At 41.0% G+C, this 20,344-nt stretch overlaps 1 protein-coding gene across 1 annotated transcript in view; it reads left to right on the top strand.

Annotated features, from left to right (window-relative positions):
- Window positions 1–20,344, top strand: part of LOC128700569 (nephrin-like) — a 694,403-nt gene that overhangs the window by 287,555 nt on the left and 386,504 nt on the right. Inside the window, exon 6 of the mRNA XM_053793851.2 lies at window positions 8,681–8,829. Coding sequence (XP_053649826.2) covers window positions 8,681–8,829 — 149 coding nt within the window. The remainder of the gene's footprint in view (window positions 1–8,680; window positions 8,830–20,344) is intronic.

Here is a 20,344-nt window from a genome sequence, read left to right as displayed (position 1 = left end):
AATAAGTTAGACAGTCCTCGATGACGCACTGACTTTCTTGGGTTATCCTGGGTGGCTAACCCTCCGGGGTTAAAAATCCGAACGAAATCTTATCTTATCTTATCTTAATAAAAGTAATGCATCAAAGGAAGGCCTAGACCACACCTCACCATCACATCCCACAACAAAGCAACACCTGATGCACGACTCATAAGAAAGGGAACACTGCAGCAGGCCCGCTGGCCCAACTAGACAGGTCCTTAAAGGCAACTCAGAAACAAACTATTCTACCCGAGAATTAAGATTTATTAGTCCAATGTATAATTAAATTCTTCCCAAATTTTATTGTAAATGGATCTAATTTATATAAACCAAAGGAAATATTCATATTATTTTCAAAACTGTTTTTTTTAAGATTCAATTATATTACTGTCGACCATGGACTTGCTTGATACAACTTTCTTATCTTTTTGAAAATCAATTGGATGGTTAAAATCTCTCACATGAATAAATAGAGCATTGGAATCTTGTCCAGTTCTAATGCTATATTTATGTTGTTTTAATCTTAGTTCAAGACTTTTACTAGTTTGACCGTAATAAACTTAATCGCAAATTTTACGAGGAATCTAAAATGCTGACGGATGTGTCTATAAGATTCCGTGTAAAATCTGTGATAAAGTCAAGTGACTGACCACTGGTCGAAGACGCACTCGTCACCTCCCACCGGGTGATGGAAGGGATGGGGAAGCGGATTAGCGGGAACTATGCACCCATCCTATTTGAACAAGTATACTGCCCACCAAACTACTGCCACCATTCATTCATACTTCCACCACTCCTATCTAATGAACTTTTCCCTCATAGTGAGGAAACAGGGCAACCAACGAATATTATATTCACTGATCTTAAGGTAGCCAAATAGAGTCTAACAGTGTGATTTACGGTATTTCTGATCAGAAAAAACGTCCTCCAATTATTTCACAGAAATCAACTTGAATAATAAAGTTAATAGAGGATAACTTAGACAACCTAACTTAGACAATCTAACGTAAAGAGATTTTTTTACAGAGAGATTCATTGGCAGTAATCCAATAAAATTTGTACTTAGGTAGCCTAAACCCTTGAAACTTTTCATCCACGTCATAAGATGCATCAGTTATTGAATATTGATGTCGCTTATAGTCCTTTTATTATCAGAGGAAAGCACTAAACCCGTAGCTGTCATATACAACATGTTGAATGAGAGGCTTTCAAGTTCCACCCAATTAAATGGAATATTCGTCCATTTCCTTGGATCAAGAGCCCCCTCACAAGCATCAAAGCATACCAGTATACCAGGAAAAGTGTACAGTAGGGTTATTATTGAAAAAATTTGAGGTAAGACAGAATGTAGGATTGTGGATGAGCAAGGAGGCTTCAGAGTGGGTAGGGGATGTGTAGATCAAGTGTTTACATTGAAGCATATATGTGAACAATATTCAGATAAAGGTAGGGAAGTTTTTATTGCATTTATGGATTTAGAAAAGGCATATGATAGAGTGGATAGAGGAGCAATGTGGCAGATGTTGCAAGTATATGGAATAGGTGGTAAGTTACTAAATGCTGTAAAGAGCTTTTATGAGGATAGTGAGGCTCAGGTTAGGGTGTGTAGAAGAGAGGGAGACTACTTCCCGGTAAAAGTAGGTCTTAGGCAGGGATGTGTAATGTCACCATGGTTGTTTAATATATTTATAGATGGGGTTGTAAAAGAAGTAAATGCTAGGGTGTTCAGGAGAGGGGTGGGATTAAATTATGGGGAATCAAATTCAAAATGGGAATTGACACAGTTACTTTATGCTGATGATACTGTGCTTATGGGAGATTCTAAAGAAAAATTCCAAAGGTTAGTGGATGAGTTTGGGAATGTGTGTAAAGGTAGAAAGTTGAAAGTGAACATAGAAAAGAGTAAGGTGATGAGGGTATCAAATGATTTAAGGAAAAATTGGATATCAAATTGGGGAGGAGGAGTATGGAAGAAGTTTATGTTTTCAGATACTTGGGAGTTGACGTGTAGGCGGATGGATTTATGAAGGATGAGGTTAATCACAGAAATAATGGAAGAAAAAAGGTGAGTGGTGCGTTAAGGTATATGTGGAGATAAAAAACGTTATCTATTGAGGCAAAGAAGGAATGTATGAAAGTATAGTGGTACCAACACTCTTATGTGGGTGTGAAGCTTGGGTTGTGAATGTTGCAGCGAAGAGACGTTTGGAGGCTGTGGAGATGTCCTGTCTAAGGGCAATGTGTGGTGTAAATATTATGCAGAAAATTCGGTGTGTGGAAATTAGGAGAAGGTGTGGAGTTAATAAAAGTATTAGTCAGAGGGCTGAAGAGGGGTTGTTGAGGTGGTTTGGTCATTTAGAGAGAATGGATCAAAGTAGAATGACATGAGGAGCGTATAAATCTGTAGGGAAAGGAAGGCGGGGTAGGGGTCGTCCTCGAAAAGGTTGGAGGGAGGGAGTAAAGGAAGTTTTGTGGGCGAGGGGCTTGGACTTCCAGCAAGCGTGCATGATCGTGTTGGATAGGAGTGAATGGAGACGAATTGTATTTGAGACCTGATGAGCTGTTGGAGTGTGAGCAGGGTAATATTTAATGAAGGGGTTCAGAGAAACCAGTTATTTTATATAGCCGGACTTGAGTCCTGGAAATGGGAAGTACGATGCCTGCACTTTAAAGGAGGAGTTTGGGATATTGGCAGTTTGGAGGGATATGTTGTGTATCTTTATACGTATATACTTCTAAATTGTTGTGTTCTGAGCACCTCTGCAAAAACAGTGATTATGTGTGAGTGTGGTGAAAGTGTTGAATGATGATGAAAGTATTTTCTTTTTGGGGATTTTCTTTCTTTTTGGGTCACCCTCCCTCGGTGGGAGACGGCCGACTTGTTAAAAAAATATTCCATACCATTACCAGATTATGAGGGGTAAAATAGCATATACACACTGTATCAAATACAACAACGGTCATGTCATGGAATACACGAATGACGGTAATTTTGAAGCCGACCAGAAAAACCTGTCTAGAGAAGTCACACCGACACATAATTTGGGTATTACCTCTGTAACATTGTGCATGGGAGTCCCAGGCATGCAAATACTCCCATGAATCCTCGTTATACATTACATTATCTTTTAAAATTTGAAGGTGATTGAGTGAAACATTGAGTAAAAAGAAAAAGAAAAGAAAATTTGTGAGAAAGGAAAAGAAAGTTTGTAGAGAATGATCCGAAAAATAGCAAAGTTTCTCTCTTTTAAACTTTAAAGTAATATAAAAACGCTACTTTTTATTGTTTTCCCTTTTTTTCTCGTTTACTTTCAATTTCGTTTTTAATCCTGTTAAAAAAATCTGATTATGAAATTATAGAAAATCAATTTGATAAAACTGGGAAAAAAATATTGCAAATTGGAACCCACACAGCCTAAAATAAATACAAAATATTTACAAATAAGAGACATAACAGGAATTCTCTAGTTAATGAATAAAAATGATATTGAATGTGATGTAAGATACCGATAATCGGAAGAGGAAAACCCGTGTGCAGCAGTTGGATATCTTATTCCTGAAACGCTTTGCCTAAGTGGTCGACTTCTTTCAGTCAAATACTGAAAATGGAGACACCAAAAGTGACGAAGTAAAGGTGATGTAATCAGTCCATCAACCTTGTAGAAATAATTTGAGGTTGTCAGTCCCTCAGCCAGAAAAGTTCACCTTTATGATCTGGAGCAATATGAAGCTGAATTTTGAGAATAGAATCTGAAATACTTTCCGTTTCTGCTGTTTTTATTCTGTATATTTGACTGAAGAAACCTATGGCTTAGGCGAAACATTTCAACAATAAAGATTCCCAACTGTTGCACATAACATAAGAATGGAGGAACACTACAGAAGGCCTACTGGCCCATACAAAGCAGGTCCTTATCAAAACCACCACTACCCAAAGCTACCCAATCAAACCCAGCCCCCCGCACTCATATATATATCCAGTCTCTTCTTAAAGATAAGAGTATCACCATTCCATTAAGCTGACAAATTTGAGTTTATTCGACCCATTAGCAACGTGGACATTGTGCTCAGGCAACTTCACTCTGGCTGTACCACTATACAAAACACACTTCATCTGTGATCAGGATAACTTGACTCTGGAACATGTTCGTACAGTATAATGATGTTAACGGCATAAAATCATTTGATCAAATGAAACTACTGGCCCACAGATGGCTCCAACTTCAAAATTCAAGCCAACCTCATGTATCATTCTTCAGTTATGGGACAGAGTCCAATAATTCCACGTTTTATTTATTTTAGTAAATCAACAACTTTGCCTATAAATAAACGAAAATTAATGTCTACTATCCCGGCCCTAAGACGTATTAGCCATTAAAACTTGAAACCATTCAGAAGTAAGTTTAAATTTATTTACCATGATTTAACAGACTACATACTTTGTTCTTACATATAAAATTGCTAAATCTGCATCTATATTCTTAATTTCACATTCTGCCATCGTCAAATAGGAGGCAACTTTATTGAACGCTGGAAACTATTCCACTGAGGGTTTTGGATGTTATTCGATCCATTCTGTGTTGTTGGAAACGGGTTGAACAACTTTGGTCAAAAAGCATGTGAACATACCAACTGGGCCAAGAATATAGTCCTTGTTATCGTACATAAACATAGAATATATAAAGCTAACTGGGTGAGATGATTTCGAGGTATAAACGAAATAAACTTCTAAAGACAGATGAAAAATATTTCAAAACTATCTCCTAAAGGATCCTCGTCAAGGATACATATTAAGTGTAGTATAACAACCAGAAAATGTCAATTCTTCCTTATTTGATTGAGTAGTTCTGTAGATAACAAGATGTATATTACACATCACCAGCGTGAACATAATTTGTATATTACACATCACCAGCGTGAACATAATGTGTATATTACACATCACCAGCGTGAACATAATGTGTATATTACACATCACCAGCGTGAACATAATGTGTATATTACACATCACCAGTGTGAACATAATGTGTATATTACACATCACCAGCGTGAACATAATGTGTATATTACACATCACCAGCGTGAACATAATGTGTATATTACACATCACCAGCGTGAACATAATGTGTATATTACACATCACCAGCGTGAACATAATGTGTATATTACACATCACCAGCGTGAACATAATTTGTATATTACACATCACCAGCGTGAACATAATGTGTATATTACACATCACCAGCGTGAACATAATGTGTATATTACACATCACCAGCGTGAACATAATGAACACGAAGGTAAGAAGAGGAGCAGCCACAGAAGATCTTATCTTCCTTTAATATATTTCCTGAAGTGTACGTAAGCGTCTTTTTTCACATCTAGTCGGTATTAATAAGAACAGAAGAACATATGAAAGAAGGAACACTGCAGCAGGCCTACTGGCCCATGCGAGGCACGTCCAATAATATATTATTTCCCATCTTCCCTTCACTCCGGCTTTGCAGAGAAAGAGAGAGACCTAGAGCTAAAACAAAATACCTGGAAAAGATCCAAGAGCTGGAGATTAATACTGTATAGAGTAAGGGCCTCCAACCTTTTTCACTACGGACGCCACATCGAATATTTTACACATTTTTGAGAGCCCAAGAAAAAAAATCAGTCTAATAAATAATTATAAATGAATTAATAAAATTTAAATGAATTAGTGACTGAAGTGACTTGAAATGAGGGTTCATTAGTTTTACTGTTTATAAATGTTTGAAGTTGGTGTGCATAACATGCGGGCCGCGGGTCGCGGGCCGCGGTTTGCCGGCCCCTGGTATGAGGCTCTGGAGGCAGATCTCATCACTTTCCAAAAGCCTTACAATTGCAGATTAGGAAAACCTTAGAAAGGACAATTCTGTCTAACAAACTAATTAGAGTTCTTCGACAAAATGATGGAAGTGAAGCAGGAAAGGAAGAGAGAGAGAGAGAGAGAGAGAGAGAGAGAGAGAGAGAGAGAGAGAGAGAGAGAGAGAGAGTGAGAGTCTGGCACCGGCAGGTAGCTGAAGGTGTCACAAGTGAACATGACAGAACTCCCAGCATGCATCTGGACTGCTGAACAATCATTAACACACGGCAACACAGGTGACAACCAATCAAAACTCGGTTTTCCTAATTATGGAAACTGTAAAGATATGAAATACAAACATAAATATAGCATATTAACAATAAAAATGCATAATATTTAGGTTAAATAAATTATGTTGTGTTTGTAGTATACAGAGAAGAATCACAATAAGAGATCTGAGCATCACCTGGGTATCTGTACCTCGGAAGTGCTCCATCTACGTAACAAATTTCTTTACTCAAATATAGAGGGGATTTAAATTCTGAAAAGAGTGGAATATGTGAAGTAATTTTGATGAAAGGCGCTTAGTTATTTAGCCTAAACCAGAGGCATGAGCACTGAGACTTAAATACTTAGCTAGAAGTGAGGTGCAGCAGCTGGGGATGGCACCACAGGTGGACGGGAGACACTAATGAAAGCAGGTCATGGCAAAAAGCTTAAGAAGAAATCCCCAGTCCAGTAAGATACGATGGTGATGCTGTGACAGATAAGCAAAAAAATCTCTCTCCCCTTCAGTTATTTCCAAAATTAAAATTACCTCTGTATCTGACTTAAGAAGCGTCTGCAAGCAAATAGTTTCAGAAATAATGATAATCAAGTGCTGCACTTTGTGCCATATTCATCAATCTGTCGGTAATGTAGACCATTTTAATGTATTTATTATACAGCAACATTAAACCGTGGTACAGGAGATGTCTTGTTTAACTCTTGTTAAACCATTTATTGGCATGACGTACTTCCTCTAGTAGGTCCTACTCATCTGTAACGTCATTCCCAGTTACTAGATGTAATTTATGGTTCCGGCACATAAGTTTCCAGCCGCCACATGCCTCTGCTTTAGCTTAGGGGACTGACCACCTTCTGTTCACGGATAAGGGACTGAGCCTATGTCAAGACTGAAATGAAATTATTAAAATTATTTCTTCAGTTATTTCATTGCCACCAGTATTAAAATCAACTCTATATTTGACTGGAGAACAACAATATTACACAGGCAAACCGTTTTGCTTATGATGATAGCTCAGTGTTGTATATGTGCCTCATTCACCAACTAGTAACACTACTTTGTGGATGGCAAAAATTTAACAACCCCAGGAAATTTTGGTGATCACTTAGATGGCTGACGAATGTGTCAACATGTGTGACAGGCACCAGCAGATATGACATGTGTAACAGATATTGTGCACTCTAGAAAAAGTTGCTGATGAACAACAGTCATTTGAAATAACAATCGTTCCACACCACTGACTCTGGCAAGCATGTCTGTGTACTGTGACAGGAGTGGTATTAACAAATTTGAGGTTAGAGAGAATGTTGACCTCAGTAACTGTGTAAACACAATTCAGCCACACGTAATGCTTGTTAGGGATAACAACCCTATAGTCGCATCGGATTTCGGAAGTCTGTGTGGCCTAAAGAATTCTATCTAAGAGATATGAGTAAGAGATGTCTTAGAGAGGTCGAAAAGAATAATGAAGTATTCCTTTGGATTGTGGCGAAGAGATGGATGAAATACGTGAGAGGTACGAACGAGGGTCAAGGTAGTCGTGGTAGTAAGACTTGAATGAACTCGTCAAATGTCAAAAAGACTGCTTGTAAAACGCCGTATTGTGAAGAAAGAAGCCGAAGCAATAGTTACGAGTTAGCTGTAGAGGATTTATTTGAATAGGGAGCCAGAGTCACATGAGAACCAGTCTCAGATACCAGAAAAGTGTTTAAGATTCAAAGATTTCAGACTAGTCCGCCACCACAGTGAGATCCACAGCAAAATCATCCTCGCAAAAAAAAAGCCGAGAGATCACTCACGAAAACCAGAAGATAAAGAAAAAATGAATTAGAAAGCATCTTTGAAAACTAAATAAAATATTCCAGAGTCCCCCCTGAGCAGTTTTTCCCACCGACATGACCAGTATTATTATTCTCTTTCCCGAAAACCATCTCCTGACCTACCAGGTGTGCACCACATTGAGGGCTCCTCGATTTATTCAGACAACACTAGCATAGCCAACGTAAATCAGATATTAAGTGAAAGACAAAGTTTAATGAATGCAAAGAGTTGTAAAATTTGTTGGTTTAGTTCATGACTACTGAATATCCCACTTGGCATGCTCCAAGATGGTCCAATTTTCATGGAGTGGAACAATGCTGTCTACTCCTCTTCCGAATCAAGTAACTTTGAATGAAAGGGGAAATATGTCTGTTATGAGACCGACAATATGATAGGGGCTAGGCCATTCAAACTCATTCTGAGGAATGTGAGGACAGTCCCAATACCACTGATGAAAAGCCTTTTACAGCAACAAAGTTACCTCAAAGAATGGTTCTTCGATAAAAATAGAATTACCTTCCTTCACCATTGTTCAACATTACACACACCATGTGTTCAAAATTTATTAACGAGAGTAATAAACTAATTACTCCCAGTTCCAAAGTATAATATCAGCACTATGAATGTTGTGCTTCCTGATAATAATAATAATAATAATAATAATAATAATAATAATAATAATAATAATAATAATAATGAATTATTTATCTGTTTGACAGTGGCACCACAGAGCGTGGAGCTGTTGGAAGCAAGGAGTGTTCGGGCAGGTGTTGAGGAACTCCTGGAGTGCAAGGCCCGAGGTGCCTACCCGGAGGCCAACATCACTTGGACGTTGGATGGCAAGAAACTCAACTTCACTGCGAAAGAGGTAAGACTGTTTACCGGAAATATTGTTAGTTATCTCCGAAGTTGGTAACTTTTATAGTGGTTGACCGAATTTCTTGTTTTCTTCTCTAAGGTCCTCATGCGACATTTCATATGATCGTATTCAAAATGTCAACACTCGTGTAATAGAGAAACGTTCATGCAATTATTGGTATGTGTAGGTGTCCTCTGGTTAATTTTTAAATAGATTATGAATCTTAGGAAATGGTGGGTTGTTATTGAAGAGCATAGGTGCCAATTTGCAATTTTTTTAAACATATATTTCCCGTGAACTAATATGAGTAGGCTTCATCTGAACATCATTAATCTTTTGTCTGATGCATCTTATGAAAAAAAAATGGTACCGTTTAGGTGTACACTAATAAGTAATTAAATTTTGAAATTTTGGTCGGCGAACAGTAATTGAAGATTATTTCTTCAGATAAACTTTAAATTTTTGGCAATTGTGGGATTCTCTCCAGGAAATATTTGTACTGAATTAAAGCGGCGTAATCATTTTAGAAGGTATAATAATACAGTACGGATTAATGAACACTAGTGCATAAACCCTTGGACACTTGTTAATGAATTAGTAGGAAATGTCGGAGGTGATGATCAGGTGAAGGAATGAAATCATTTAATTTCCTTGTCAAATGAGCGACATGAGGACTACACACCATACGGACCATTTACAGTGTCATACTGTGACTTTGTAAATGGTCCAAGTCGTACCGAGACATCGTCATAAGCTTCTCTCTCTCTTATGTGCGGGTTATTTGTGTATTGTTCCAGTCACGGTATTGTGCTTTTTTTTGTTCCCTTCACACGACGCTTTTTTCAGTATCATGTGTTGCAGAGTTGTAGAGATGTTGCAGTTGTCAGGGTTTTGTTCTGTGCACTTCTTCTGGTTGACATGTCACATTACAGTTAAATAGCGTTCATGACAGTGATAATTATAATGATGATTATGTTAATTTTATTTCCAACCATAAAGCAAAATACGCTATAATTTGAATGGAATAAAATGCACATCACTTCAGACCACCATAGACAAGAACTCAGGCTACTTAACACGGAAAGACTACATAGCTTTTGAAATAAATGATCCAATATAAGATACTGACAGAAAGTTAAAAGCAATAGCTAAGGTAAAGGTTAGTAGAGTATTGATTAAATATATCAATTCGAAACTGATAATGTATAATGATAAAATGGTAGTCGGGAAATTATACTACAGTACAATGCAAAACAACACGAGTTGTCTCAAGATTATCCAGTGGTTATATTGGAACATGTAAGTGGACCTTACTTAGATGAAGGCAGGAAACTTTTTGTCGAATTTATAGATTTAGAAGAGCCATTTCAGAGGGTGATTTTGGGGAGTAATGCGGTTGAATTACGCAGTAGGCTGCGACAATCGGGTACAGAGAGGCTCACGTTAAGGTATGAGGAAGATACGGGTAATTTCCAGTAAAAATAGGTCTTAGACAGATGTATGATGTTACCATAGTTTTAAAAGATGTAAATGCTAGAGTACTGGAGAGTTGTCTGGGATTAAAAAAATAACGAATGTGAAACACAGTTTGAGACGTCAAATTTGTCTTTTTTGGACTGATAACACAGTTCTTTTGGAGATTCTGATGAGAGGCTGCAAAGGTAGTTGAATCTGGAAGAGTTTGTAAAAAGTAGGAAATAGTGAACACAGGAATGAGCGAGGTTGTGAGAAAAACAAAATATCAAACTGAAGTGAAGGAATACAGGGTAAATAAATGAAATCAGATATCGTTTATTGGACTCGACGGCAGATGGATTTATGAAAGACGAGGTTAATAATACAAAAGACAACTGAAAAACGGGGAGTGGTGTGTTAAGGCGTCTGTCGAGACAGAGAAATTTATCTATGGAAGCAAAAAAAAAAAATGGAATGTGTGTGAAACATAGCTTAAAACGTTGCAGCGAGGAAAAGGCTGGAGGCAGTGGAGATGCCATAATTACCGTCTATGTATGGTGTGAATATTATAAAGAGAATTTGGAGAGTAGAAGATGGTGTTGGTTAACGAAAGTATATTTCAGAGAGCTGTGGAAGACTTTCCAAGGTGATTTAATAATTTAAAGAGAATGAAACAGAATAGGATGTCTAAGATGGTATATAAATGTGGGGTGAGAGGAAGGAGGGGTATGGGTCGTATGGAAGGATTCAGAGGGAGGGGGATAAAGGAGGGTCCGAGTGCTAGAGCCTTGAACATCCAACAAACTTGAGTGAGTTTGTTAGACCAGAGTGGAAACAAGTGCTTTTCATGACTTGACGAGCTGTTAGAGTGTGATCATAGTAACATGTTTGAAAAAATTCCGAGAAAACGATTAATCGAACTTGAGTGCTAGAGGCGAGAGTTACTGTGCCTGCACTCTGAAGATGGGGTGAGGATGCTGCAGTTCATTGAGTCATCTGAGCTGTAATGTCAACACACTTCTGGCAAAACAGTTGAATGAATGAATGTAAATGTTTTTCCTCTTCTTTTCTTTCATTCTACCTAGATGGAAGAAGGCTAATGTGAAACCAAGTAAATTACCAAGTACATAGACCATTCTAAGTAATAAATAGCCTAACTATTTCGGGTAGAAATATAATGGAGACTAGAAGAGAATGGGAAAGAATCATAGATGAAAGTTGTTTAGGCAAGTTACAAAAGGATGTCTAATATTTTCTATGATAATCGTAAATCCCACCTCGGTCAGAAGGTGTTTTATAAAATTATGTTTTAAGGTAGTGGCTGTTTGGAAACACTTAGAAACTTCTGTCAGACACTTTAATATTATGGATCCTTTAAAGTGCATTCAGTTTATAGCCAGGTTGAGTTGAACTCCTTAAACTTAATAAAAGGTATTTGTTTCTTGTATCGTGGTTATCTCTTTGTAGCTCTCTAGGTCAAGTCTCTGGGCTGCGATTATTTTTACACTTATTGTACTTGTAGAATACACGGTACGTAATGGAATTTCTTTAAATGTTGGATAAATTTAACCTTTTGAAAAGTGGGGTTGAGTATTGTCTGATTAGACTGATCACATGAGTGATCAGTGTAATACAAACATTCTGAATTATTCGTTTAGGGTGATTTTTCTGTAATAGGTCTCCATTCACAACTGTCGTAAGTGAGGTAAGACTAGACTAAAGAGTAGTGCACTAGAGAGTAGTGTACTAGAGAGTAGTGCACTAGAGAGTAGTGTACTAGAGAGTAGTGCACTAGAGAGCAGTGCACTAGAGAGCAGTGCACTAGAGAGCAGTGCACTAGAGAGCAGTGCACTAGAGAGCAGTGCACTTGAGAGCAGTGCACTAGAGAGTAGTGCACTAGAGAGTAGTGCACTAGAGAGCAGAGCACTAGAGAGCAGAACACTAGAGAGTAGTGCACTAGAGAGCAGAGCACTAGAGAGTAGTGCACTAGAGAGCAGAGCACTAGAGAATAGTGCACTAGAGAGCAGAGCACTAGAGAGTAGTGCACTAGAGAGCAGAGCACTAGAGAGTAGTGCACTAGAGAGCAGAGCACTAGAGAGTAGTGCACTAGAGAGCAGAGCATTAGAGAGTAGTGCACTAGAGAGCAGAGCACTAGAGAGTAGTGCACTAGAGAGCAGAGCACTAGAGAGTAGTGCACTAGAAAGTAGTGCACTAGAGAGCAGAGGACTAGAGAGTAGTGCACTAGAGAGCAGAGCACTAGAGAGTAGTGCACTAGAGAGCAGAGCACCAGAGAGTAGTGCACTAGAAAGTAGTGCACTAGAGAGTAGAGCACTAGAGAGCAGAGCACTAGAGAGTAGTGCACTAAAGAGCAGAGCACTAGAGAGTAGAGCACTAGAGAGCAGAGCACTAGAGAGTAGTGCACTAAAGAGCAGAGCACTAGAAAGTAGTGCACTAGAAAGTAGTGCACTAGAAAGTAGTGCACTAGAAAGTAGTGCACTAGAAAGTAGTGCACTAGAAAGTAGTGCACTAGAAAGTAGTGCACTAGAAAGTAGTGCACTAGAAAGTAGTGCACTAGAAAGTAGTGCACTAGAAAGTAGTGCACTAGAAAGTAGTGCACTAGAGAGCAGAGCACTAGAGAGTAGTGAATCTTCATTATATTGGAGACATCATTAGTATGTTAATTTGCATATAATTTACTTTGATATTGACGTGGATATATTTATTGTTCTTAATTAAACACTATGTAGATCATGTCAGTTATGACTGTGTGTTTGTTGACTGTCATCCAGGTAGATACATCTATCTGCCCGTCTTAACAGCGTTGTTAAAGACAAGTGAATCTGGCTGTCAGATAACACAAATTGTGTCACCTGGCCGTCACAGGTTACCTGTGTTCTTCACTGTATATACAGTCTGTGGCCAGCTGGTCCAGTGGCTAAAGTGTCGGTCTGGAGTTTTATGACTCTCTGATCGCGGGTTCTAACCCCGCCCGTGGTATGGTTTGTTTGCAATCACGTCATTACGATTTCGTGAGTCGTGTTATACAGTCTGTTCGTGTTTTCTTACATTATTAACAGTGACCAGCGTCCCAAGACCAACAAGCGTCCATTTACAAACGTCCAAAACAGCACGCACTCTTGGCCTTTAATCTTAATGCTAAGTAAGTCATAGTTTGTCTTTCATTAAATAAATTAGTTCCAGGTTCACGTCTGTTTTGGGCCGCGTCGGTGCAAGTTTGTGGTAAACTTTCCTCCACAAGTTTGGAAAATGAATTCATTTTCAAAACTCAGCCGATCGACTTCAAACTTTCCACACTCATGTATGTTACAGAAATATTATAAAATGTTATTAGGCTGTTTAGTTGCAAATTTGTAGAATTTATGTCACCCTCCTCCTTCCACCTCCCCCTCCCCCACCATACCCCTCCCCTTTACCTCCCCCACCATCCCCCTCCCCTTCACCTCACCCACCATCCCCCTCCCCTTCACCTCCCCCACCATCCCCCTCCCCTTCACCTCCCCCACCATCCCTCTCCCCTTCACCTCCCCCACCATCCCTCTCCCCTTCACCTCCCCCACCATCCCCCCTCCCCTTCACCTCCCCCAACATCCCCCCTCCCCTTCACCTCCCCCACCATCCCCCTCCCCTCCCCCTCCCCACCATACCCCTCCCCTTCACCTCCCCCACCATCCCCCCTCCCCTTCACCTCCCCCACCATCCCCCTCCCCTTCACCTCCCCCACCATCCCCCTCCCCTTCACCTCCCCCACCATCCCCCTCCCCTTCACCTCCCCCACCATCCCCCTCCCCTTCACCTCCCCCACCATCCCCCTCCCCTTCACCTACCCCACCATCCCCCTCCCCTTCACCTCCCCCACCATCCCCCCTCCCCTTCACCTCCCCCACCATCCCCCACCCCATCACCCCCCCCCCTCCCCCTCCCCTTCACCCCCCTCCCCTTCACCTCCCCCACCATCCCCCCTCCCCTTCACCTCCCCCACCATCCCCCCTCCCCTTCACCTCCCCCACCATCCCCCTCACCTCCCCCACCATCCCCCTCACCTCCCCCACCATCCCCCTCCCCTTCACCTCCCCCACCATCCCCCTCCCCTTCACCTCCCCCACCATCCCCCTACCCCACCATCCCCCTCCCCTTCACCTCCCCACCATCCCCCCTCCCCTTCACCCCCCCCACCATCCCGCTCCCCGTCACCTCCCCCCTCCCTCTCCCCTTCACCCCCCTCCCCCATCCCCTTCACCTCCCCCACCATCCCCCCTCCCCTTCACCTCCCCCACCATCCCCCTCCCCTTCACCTCCCCCACCATCCCCCTCCCCTTCACCTACCCCACCATCCCCCTCCCTTTCACCTACCCCACCATCCCCCTCCCCTTCACCTCCCCCACCATCCCCCTCTCCTTCACCTCCCCCACCATCCCCCTCCTTCCCCCTCGTTCCACCTACCCCTTCCCCTCCATCTCCCTCCTTCCACCTCCCCCTCCATTCCCCACCTTTCCCCTCCCCCACCATCCCCCTCCTTCCCCCTCCATCCCCTCCTTCCCCCTCCATCCCCTCCTTGCCCCTCCCCCTCCATCCCCTCCTTCCCCCTCCCCCTCCCACCTCCCCTTCCCACCTCCCCCTCCCACTTCCCCCTCCCCCCCTCCCACCTCCCCCTCTGGTGGCATAAAAGACGTATACAAATTCCTGTCTTCTACTTGAAACATTGTATTATTCATCAGAGTGTAAACTGAACCACGTGTATGAAGAACCTAATAAAACATATTGGAAAGTGGCAGTGTCGTCTGACCTATTATTGTGCTGCTGCCCAAGTTATTATTGTGCTGCTGCCCAAGTTATTATTGTGCTGCTGCCCAAGTTATTATTGTGCTGCTGCCCAAGTTATTATTGTGCTGCTGCCCAAGTTATTATTGTGCTGCTGCCCAAGTTATTATTGTGCTGCTGCCCAAGTTATTATTGTGCTGCTGCCCAAGTTATTATTGTGCTGCTGCCCAAGTTATTATTGTGCTGCTGCCCAAGTTATTATTGTGCTGCTGCCCAAGTTATTATTGTGCTGCTGCCCAAGTTATTATTGTGCTGCTGCCCAAGTTATTATTGTGCTGCTGCCCAAGTTATTATTGTGCTGCTGCCCAAGTTATTATTGTGCTGCTGCCCAAGTTATTATTGTGCTGCTGCCCAAGTTATAACTTATGTAACGATTACTTGTGTGCAAGTTGATTATTCTACCATATTGTATTACTACTACTACTACTTATATTACTACTACTACTAATACTACTTATACTACTACTACTACTACTACCACCACTAGTATTGCACCTCACTCTGAGCCTATATATACCCTCTGTGTCCATGTACTGTTTGTATCGGTTTGAAAAAGCTCCTGGAGAGCGAAACGTTGCCACAATAAAATGTCACATTAGTTGCACTTGTGTCCTTTTACTTTACAAAATTAACAAGCTGGAGGGCCATTAAATGTATTTTCAATATACTTTTCTTAAAAGCCAGCCAAATATTAGACTAAAGTTTTTTTTCCCCATTAAGATTTTTACTTTTGACTTGAGAATGACTCCTACGGTCGACCTTAAGTTTTCAATGCTAGTGATAATTAGTTCGGGAAATGTTCACTGAACATAGGAAGAGCCAGGTATCGTTTTATCAGTTTCATAAACCGATTCCTGATTCTTGTTCTCAAGGATTAACTTGATAAAATTCTTTTCTGGTTGGCTACCAACTCTCAACATTGTGGTAGCCTTCTTAGGAGAAGTGACCGAGGGCCAATCTGCTAATCTTTCAGTTATGTAACGTGTTGAAGATTGAGAGACTTAAGCAAAATGTCAGTTTTTACTGAAGAAACGTTTTGCCACACAGTGGCTTCATCCGTCAATACAAAGGAAAATGGTGAAGAACAGGAGGAGTTTGAGGTAAACAGTCCCTCAGCCTTGAGTCGATGTAATCAGTCCATTAGTCTTTCAAAATTGATGGAATGATTACAACGCCTCAAGGCTGAGGGACTGATCACCTCAGACTTATCTTTTCCTTCACCATTCTCCTTTGTATGGACTGATGAAGTCACTGTGTGGCGAAACGATTCTTTAATAAAGATTCCAATATGTTGCTTAAGTGTCTTAATCTTCAACTCGTCGGTTTTAACCATTAAACACAAACACAACATGAGTGTGCATAGACAGAAGAGTTGAGTTTTTAATGACAGATATCGTTTATAATAAGAATATATTTCAAGGCTAGATTATGTAGGTATAAATTTACAATTTACCATAGTTATAAACTGGGTAATATTGAATTCCGTGAGGTAATTGGGAATGACTTTTCTGGTAGGCTTCAGACTTTTAGCACATATCCACTCCTCTTGAATGGAAGGCAATACAGGTGTGATGCAACTAATGAGAGCGTTGCTCTAAAACCATGGAAGAGCTCTATGAGAAAGGAATTCTCCCTACTTTCTCTCAACGGGTGTAATAGCAATAACATCATAAGCAGCAGTAATAGTAGTAGCAGTAACAAGAGCAGCAGAAGCAGCAGTAACATGGGCAGTAGTAGTAGCAGTAACATGAGCAGTAGTAGCAGTAACATCAGCAGCAGTAATAGTAGCAGCAGTAACATCAGCAGTAGTAGTAGAAGCAGTAACATCAGCAGCAGTAATAGTAGCAGCAGTAACATCAGCAGTAGTAGCAGCAGTAACATCAGCAGCAGTAATAGTAGCAGCAGTAACATCAGCAGTAGTAGCAGCAGTAACATCAGCAGTAGTAGTAGTAGCAGTAACATGAGCAGTAGTAGTAGCAGTAACATGAGCAGTAGTAGTAGTAACATCAGCAGTAGTACTAGCAGTAACATCAGCAGTAGTAGCAGTAACATCAGCAGTAGTAGCAGCAGTAACATGAGCAGTAGTAGCAGTAACATCAGCAATAGTAGTAGCAGTAACATGAGCAGTAGTAGCAGTAACATGAGCAGTAGTAGCAGTAACATCAGCAGTAGTAGCAGCAGTAACATGAGCAGTAGTAGCAGTAACATCAGCAGTAGTAGTAGCAGTAACATCAGCAGTAGTAGTAGCAGTAACATCAGCAGTAGTAGTAGCAGTAACATCAGCAGTAGTAGTAGCAGTAACATCAGCAGTAGTAGTAGCAGTAACATCAGCAGTAGTAGCAGCAGTAACATGAGCAGTAGCAGCAGTAACATGAGCAGTAGCAGCAGTAACATGAGCAGTAGCAGCAGTAACATGAGCAGTAGAAGTAGTAGCAGTAACATCAGCAGTAGTAGCAGCAGTAACATGAGCAGTAGTAGTAGCAGTAACATCAGCAGTAGTAGCAACAGTAACATCAGCAGTACTAGCAGCAGTAAAATGAGCAGTAGTAGTAGCAGTAACATGAGCAGTAGTAGTAGCAGTAACATGAGCAGTAGTAGTAGCAGAAACATGAGCAGTAGTAGTAGCAGTTACATGAGCAGTAGTAGCAGTAACATCAGCAGTAGTAGTAGCAGTAACATCAGCAGTAGTAGCAGTAACATCAGCAGTAGTAGCAGCAGTAACATCAGCAGTAGTAGCAGCAGTTCCATGAGCAGTAGTAGTAGCAGTTACATGAGCAGTAGTAGCAGTAACATGAGCAGTAGTAGTAGCAGTAACATGAGCAGTAGTAGTAGCAGTTACATGAGCAGTAGTAGCAGTATCATCAGCAGTAGTAGTAGCAGTAACATGAGCAGTAGTAGCAGTAACATCAGCAGTAGCAGTAGCAGTAACATCAGCAGTATTAGTAGCAGTAACATCAGCAGTAGTAGTAGTAGCAGTAACATCAGTAGTAGTGGTAGCAGTAACATCAGCAGCAGTAGTAGTAGCAGTAACATGAGCAGCAGTAGTAGCAGTAACATCAGCAGTAGTAGTAGTAGCAGTAACATCAGTAGTAGTAGTAGCAGTAACATCAGCAGTAGTAGTAGCAGTAACATGAGCAGTAGTAGCAGTAACATCAGCAGCAGTAGTAGCAGTAACATCAGCAGTAGTAGTAGCAGTAACATCAGCAGCAGTAGTAGCAGTAACATCAGCAGTAGTAGCAGCAGTAACATCAGCAGCAGTAGTAGCAGTAACATCAGCAGTAGTAGTAGCAGTAACATCAGCAGCAGTAGTAACAGTAACATCAGCAGCAGTAGTAGCAGTAACATCAGCAGCAGTAGTAGCAGTAACATCAGCAGCAGTAGTAGTAGCAGTAACATCAGCAGTAGTAGCAGTAACTTTAGCAGCAGTAGTAGCAGTAACATCAGCAGTAGTAGCAGTAGCAGTAACATCAGCAGTAGTAGTAGTAACATCAACAGCAGTAGTAGCAGTAACATCAGCAGTAGTAGTAGCAGTAACATCAGCAGTAGTAGTAGCAGTAACATCAGCAGTAGTAGCAGTAACATCAGCAGTAGTAGCAGCAGTAACATCAGCAGTAGTAGCAGTAACATCAGCAGTAGTAGTAGCAGTAACATCAGCAGTAGTAGTAGCAGTAACATCAGCAGTAGTAGTAGCAGTAACATCAGCAGTAGTAGCAGCAGTAACATGAGCAGTAGCAGCAGTAACATGAGCAGTAGCAGCAGTAACATGAGCAGTAGAAGTAGTAGCAGTAACATCAGCAGTAGTAGCAGCAGTAACATGAGCAGTAGTAGTAGCAGTAACATCAGCAGTAGTAGCAACAGTAACATCAGCAGTACTAGCAGCAGTAACATGAGCAGTAGTAGTAGCAGTAACATGAGCAGTAGTAGTAGCAGTTACATGAGCAGTAGTAGCAGTATCATCAGCAGTAGTAGTAGCAGTAACATGAGCAGTAGTAGCAGTAACATCAGCAGTAGTAGTAGCAGTAACATCAGCAGTAGTAGTAGCAGTAACATCAGCAGTAGTAGTAGCAGTAACATCAGCAGTATTAGTAGCAGTAACATCAGCAGTAGTAGTAGCAGTAACATCAGCAGTAGTAGTAGCAGTAACATCAGCAGTAGTAGTAGCAGTAACATCAGCAGTAGTAGTAGTAGCAGTAACATCAGTAGTAGTAGTAGCAGTAACATGAGCAGTAGTAGCAGTAACATCAGCAGTAGTAGTAGCAGTAACATCAGCAGTAGTAGTAGCAGTAACATGAGCAGTAGTAGCAGTAACATCAGCAGTAGTAGTAGCAGTAACATCAGCAGTAGTAGTAGCAGTAACATCAGCAGTATTAGTAGCAGTAACATCAGCAGTAGTAGTAGTAGCAGTAACATCAGTAGTAGTGGTAGCAGTAACATCAGCAGCAGTAGTAGTAGCAGTAACATGAGCAGCAGTAGTAGCAGTAACATCAGCAGTAGTAGTAGTAGCAGTAACATCAGTAGTAGTAGTAGCAGTAACATCAGCAGTAGTAGTAGCAGTAACATGAGCAGTAGTAGCAGTAACATCAGCAGCAGTAGTAGCAGTAACATCAGCAGTAGTAGTAGCAGTAACATCAGCAGCAGTAGTAGCAGTAACATCAGCAGTAGTAGCAGCAGTAACATCAGCAGCAGTAGTAGCAGTAACATCAGCAGTAGTAGTAGCAGTAACATCAGCAGCAGTAGTAACAGTAACATCAGCAGCAGTAGTAGCAGTAACATCAGCAGCAGTAGTAGTAGCAGTAACATCAGCAGTAGTAGCAGTAACTTTAGCAGCAGTAGTAGCAGTAACATCAGCAGTAGTAGCAGTAGCAGTAACATCAGCAGTAGTAGTAGTAACATCAGCAGTAGTAGTAGTAACATCAGCAGTAGTAGTAGCAGTAACATCAGCAGTAGTAGTAGTAACATCAACAGCAGTAGTAGCAGTAACATCAGCAGTAGTAGTAGTAACATCAACAGCAGTAGTAGCAGTAACATCAGCAGTAGCAGTAGCAGTAACATCAGCAGCAGTAGTAGCAGCAGTAACATCAGCAGCAGTAGTAGCAGTAACATCAGCAGTAGTAGTAGCAGTAACATCAGCAGTAGTAGTAGCAGTAACAACAGCAGCAGTAGTAGTAGCAGTAACATCAGCAGTAGTAGTAGTAACATCAGCAGCAGTAGTAGCAGTAACATCAGCAGT

This window comes from Cherax quadricarinatus, chromosome 65 (assembly GCF_038502225.1).
Source record: "Cherax quadricarinatus isolate ZL_2023a chromosome 65, ASM3850222v1, whole genome shotgun sequence".
Classification (NCBI taxonomy): domain Eukaryota; kingdom Metazoa; phylum Arthropoda; class Malacostraca; order Decapoda; family Parastacidae; genus Cherax; species Cherax quadricarinatus.
Note: the sequence above shows the minus strand (reverse complement) of the source record. Positions and strands in the feature narration are given on the sequence as shown.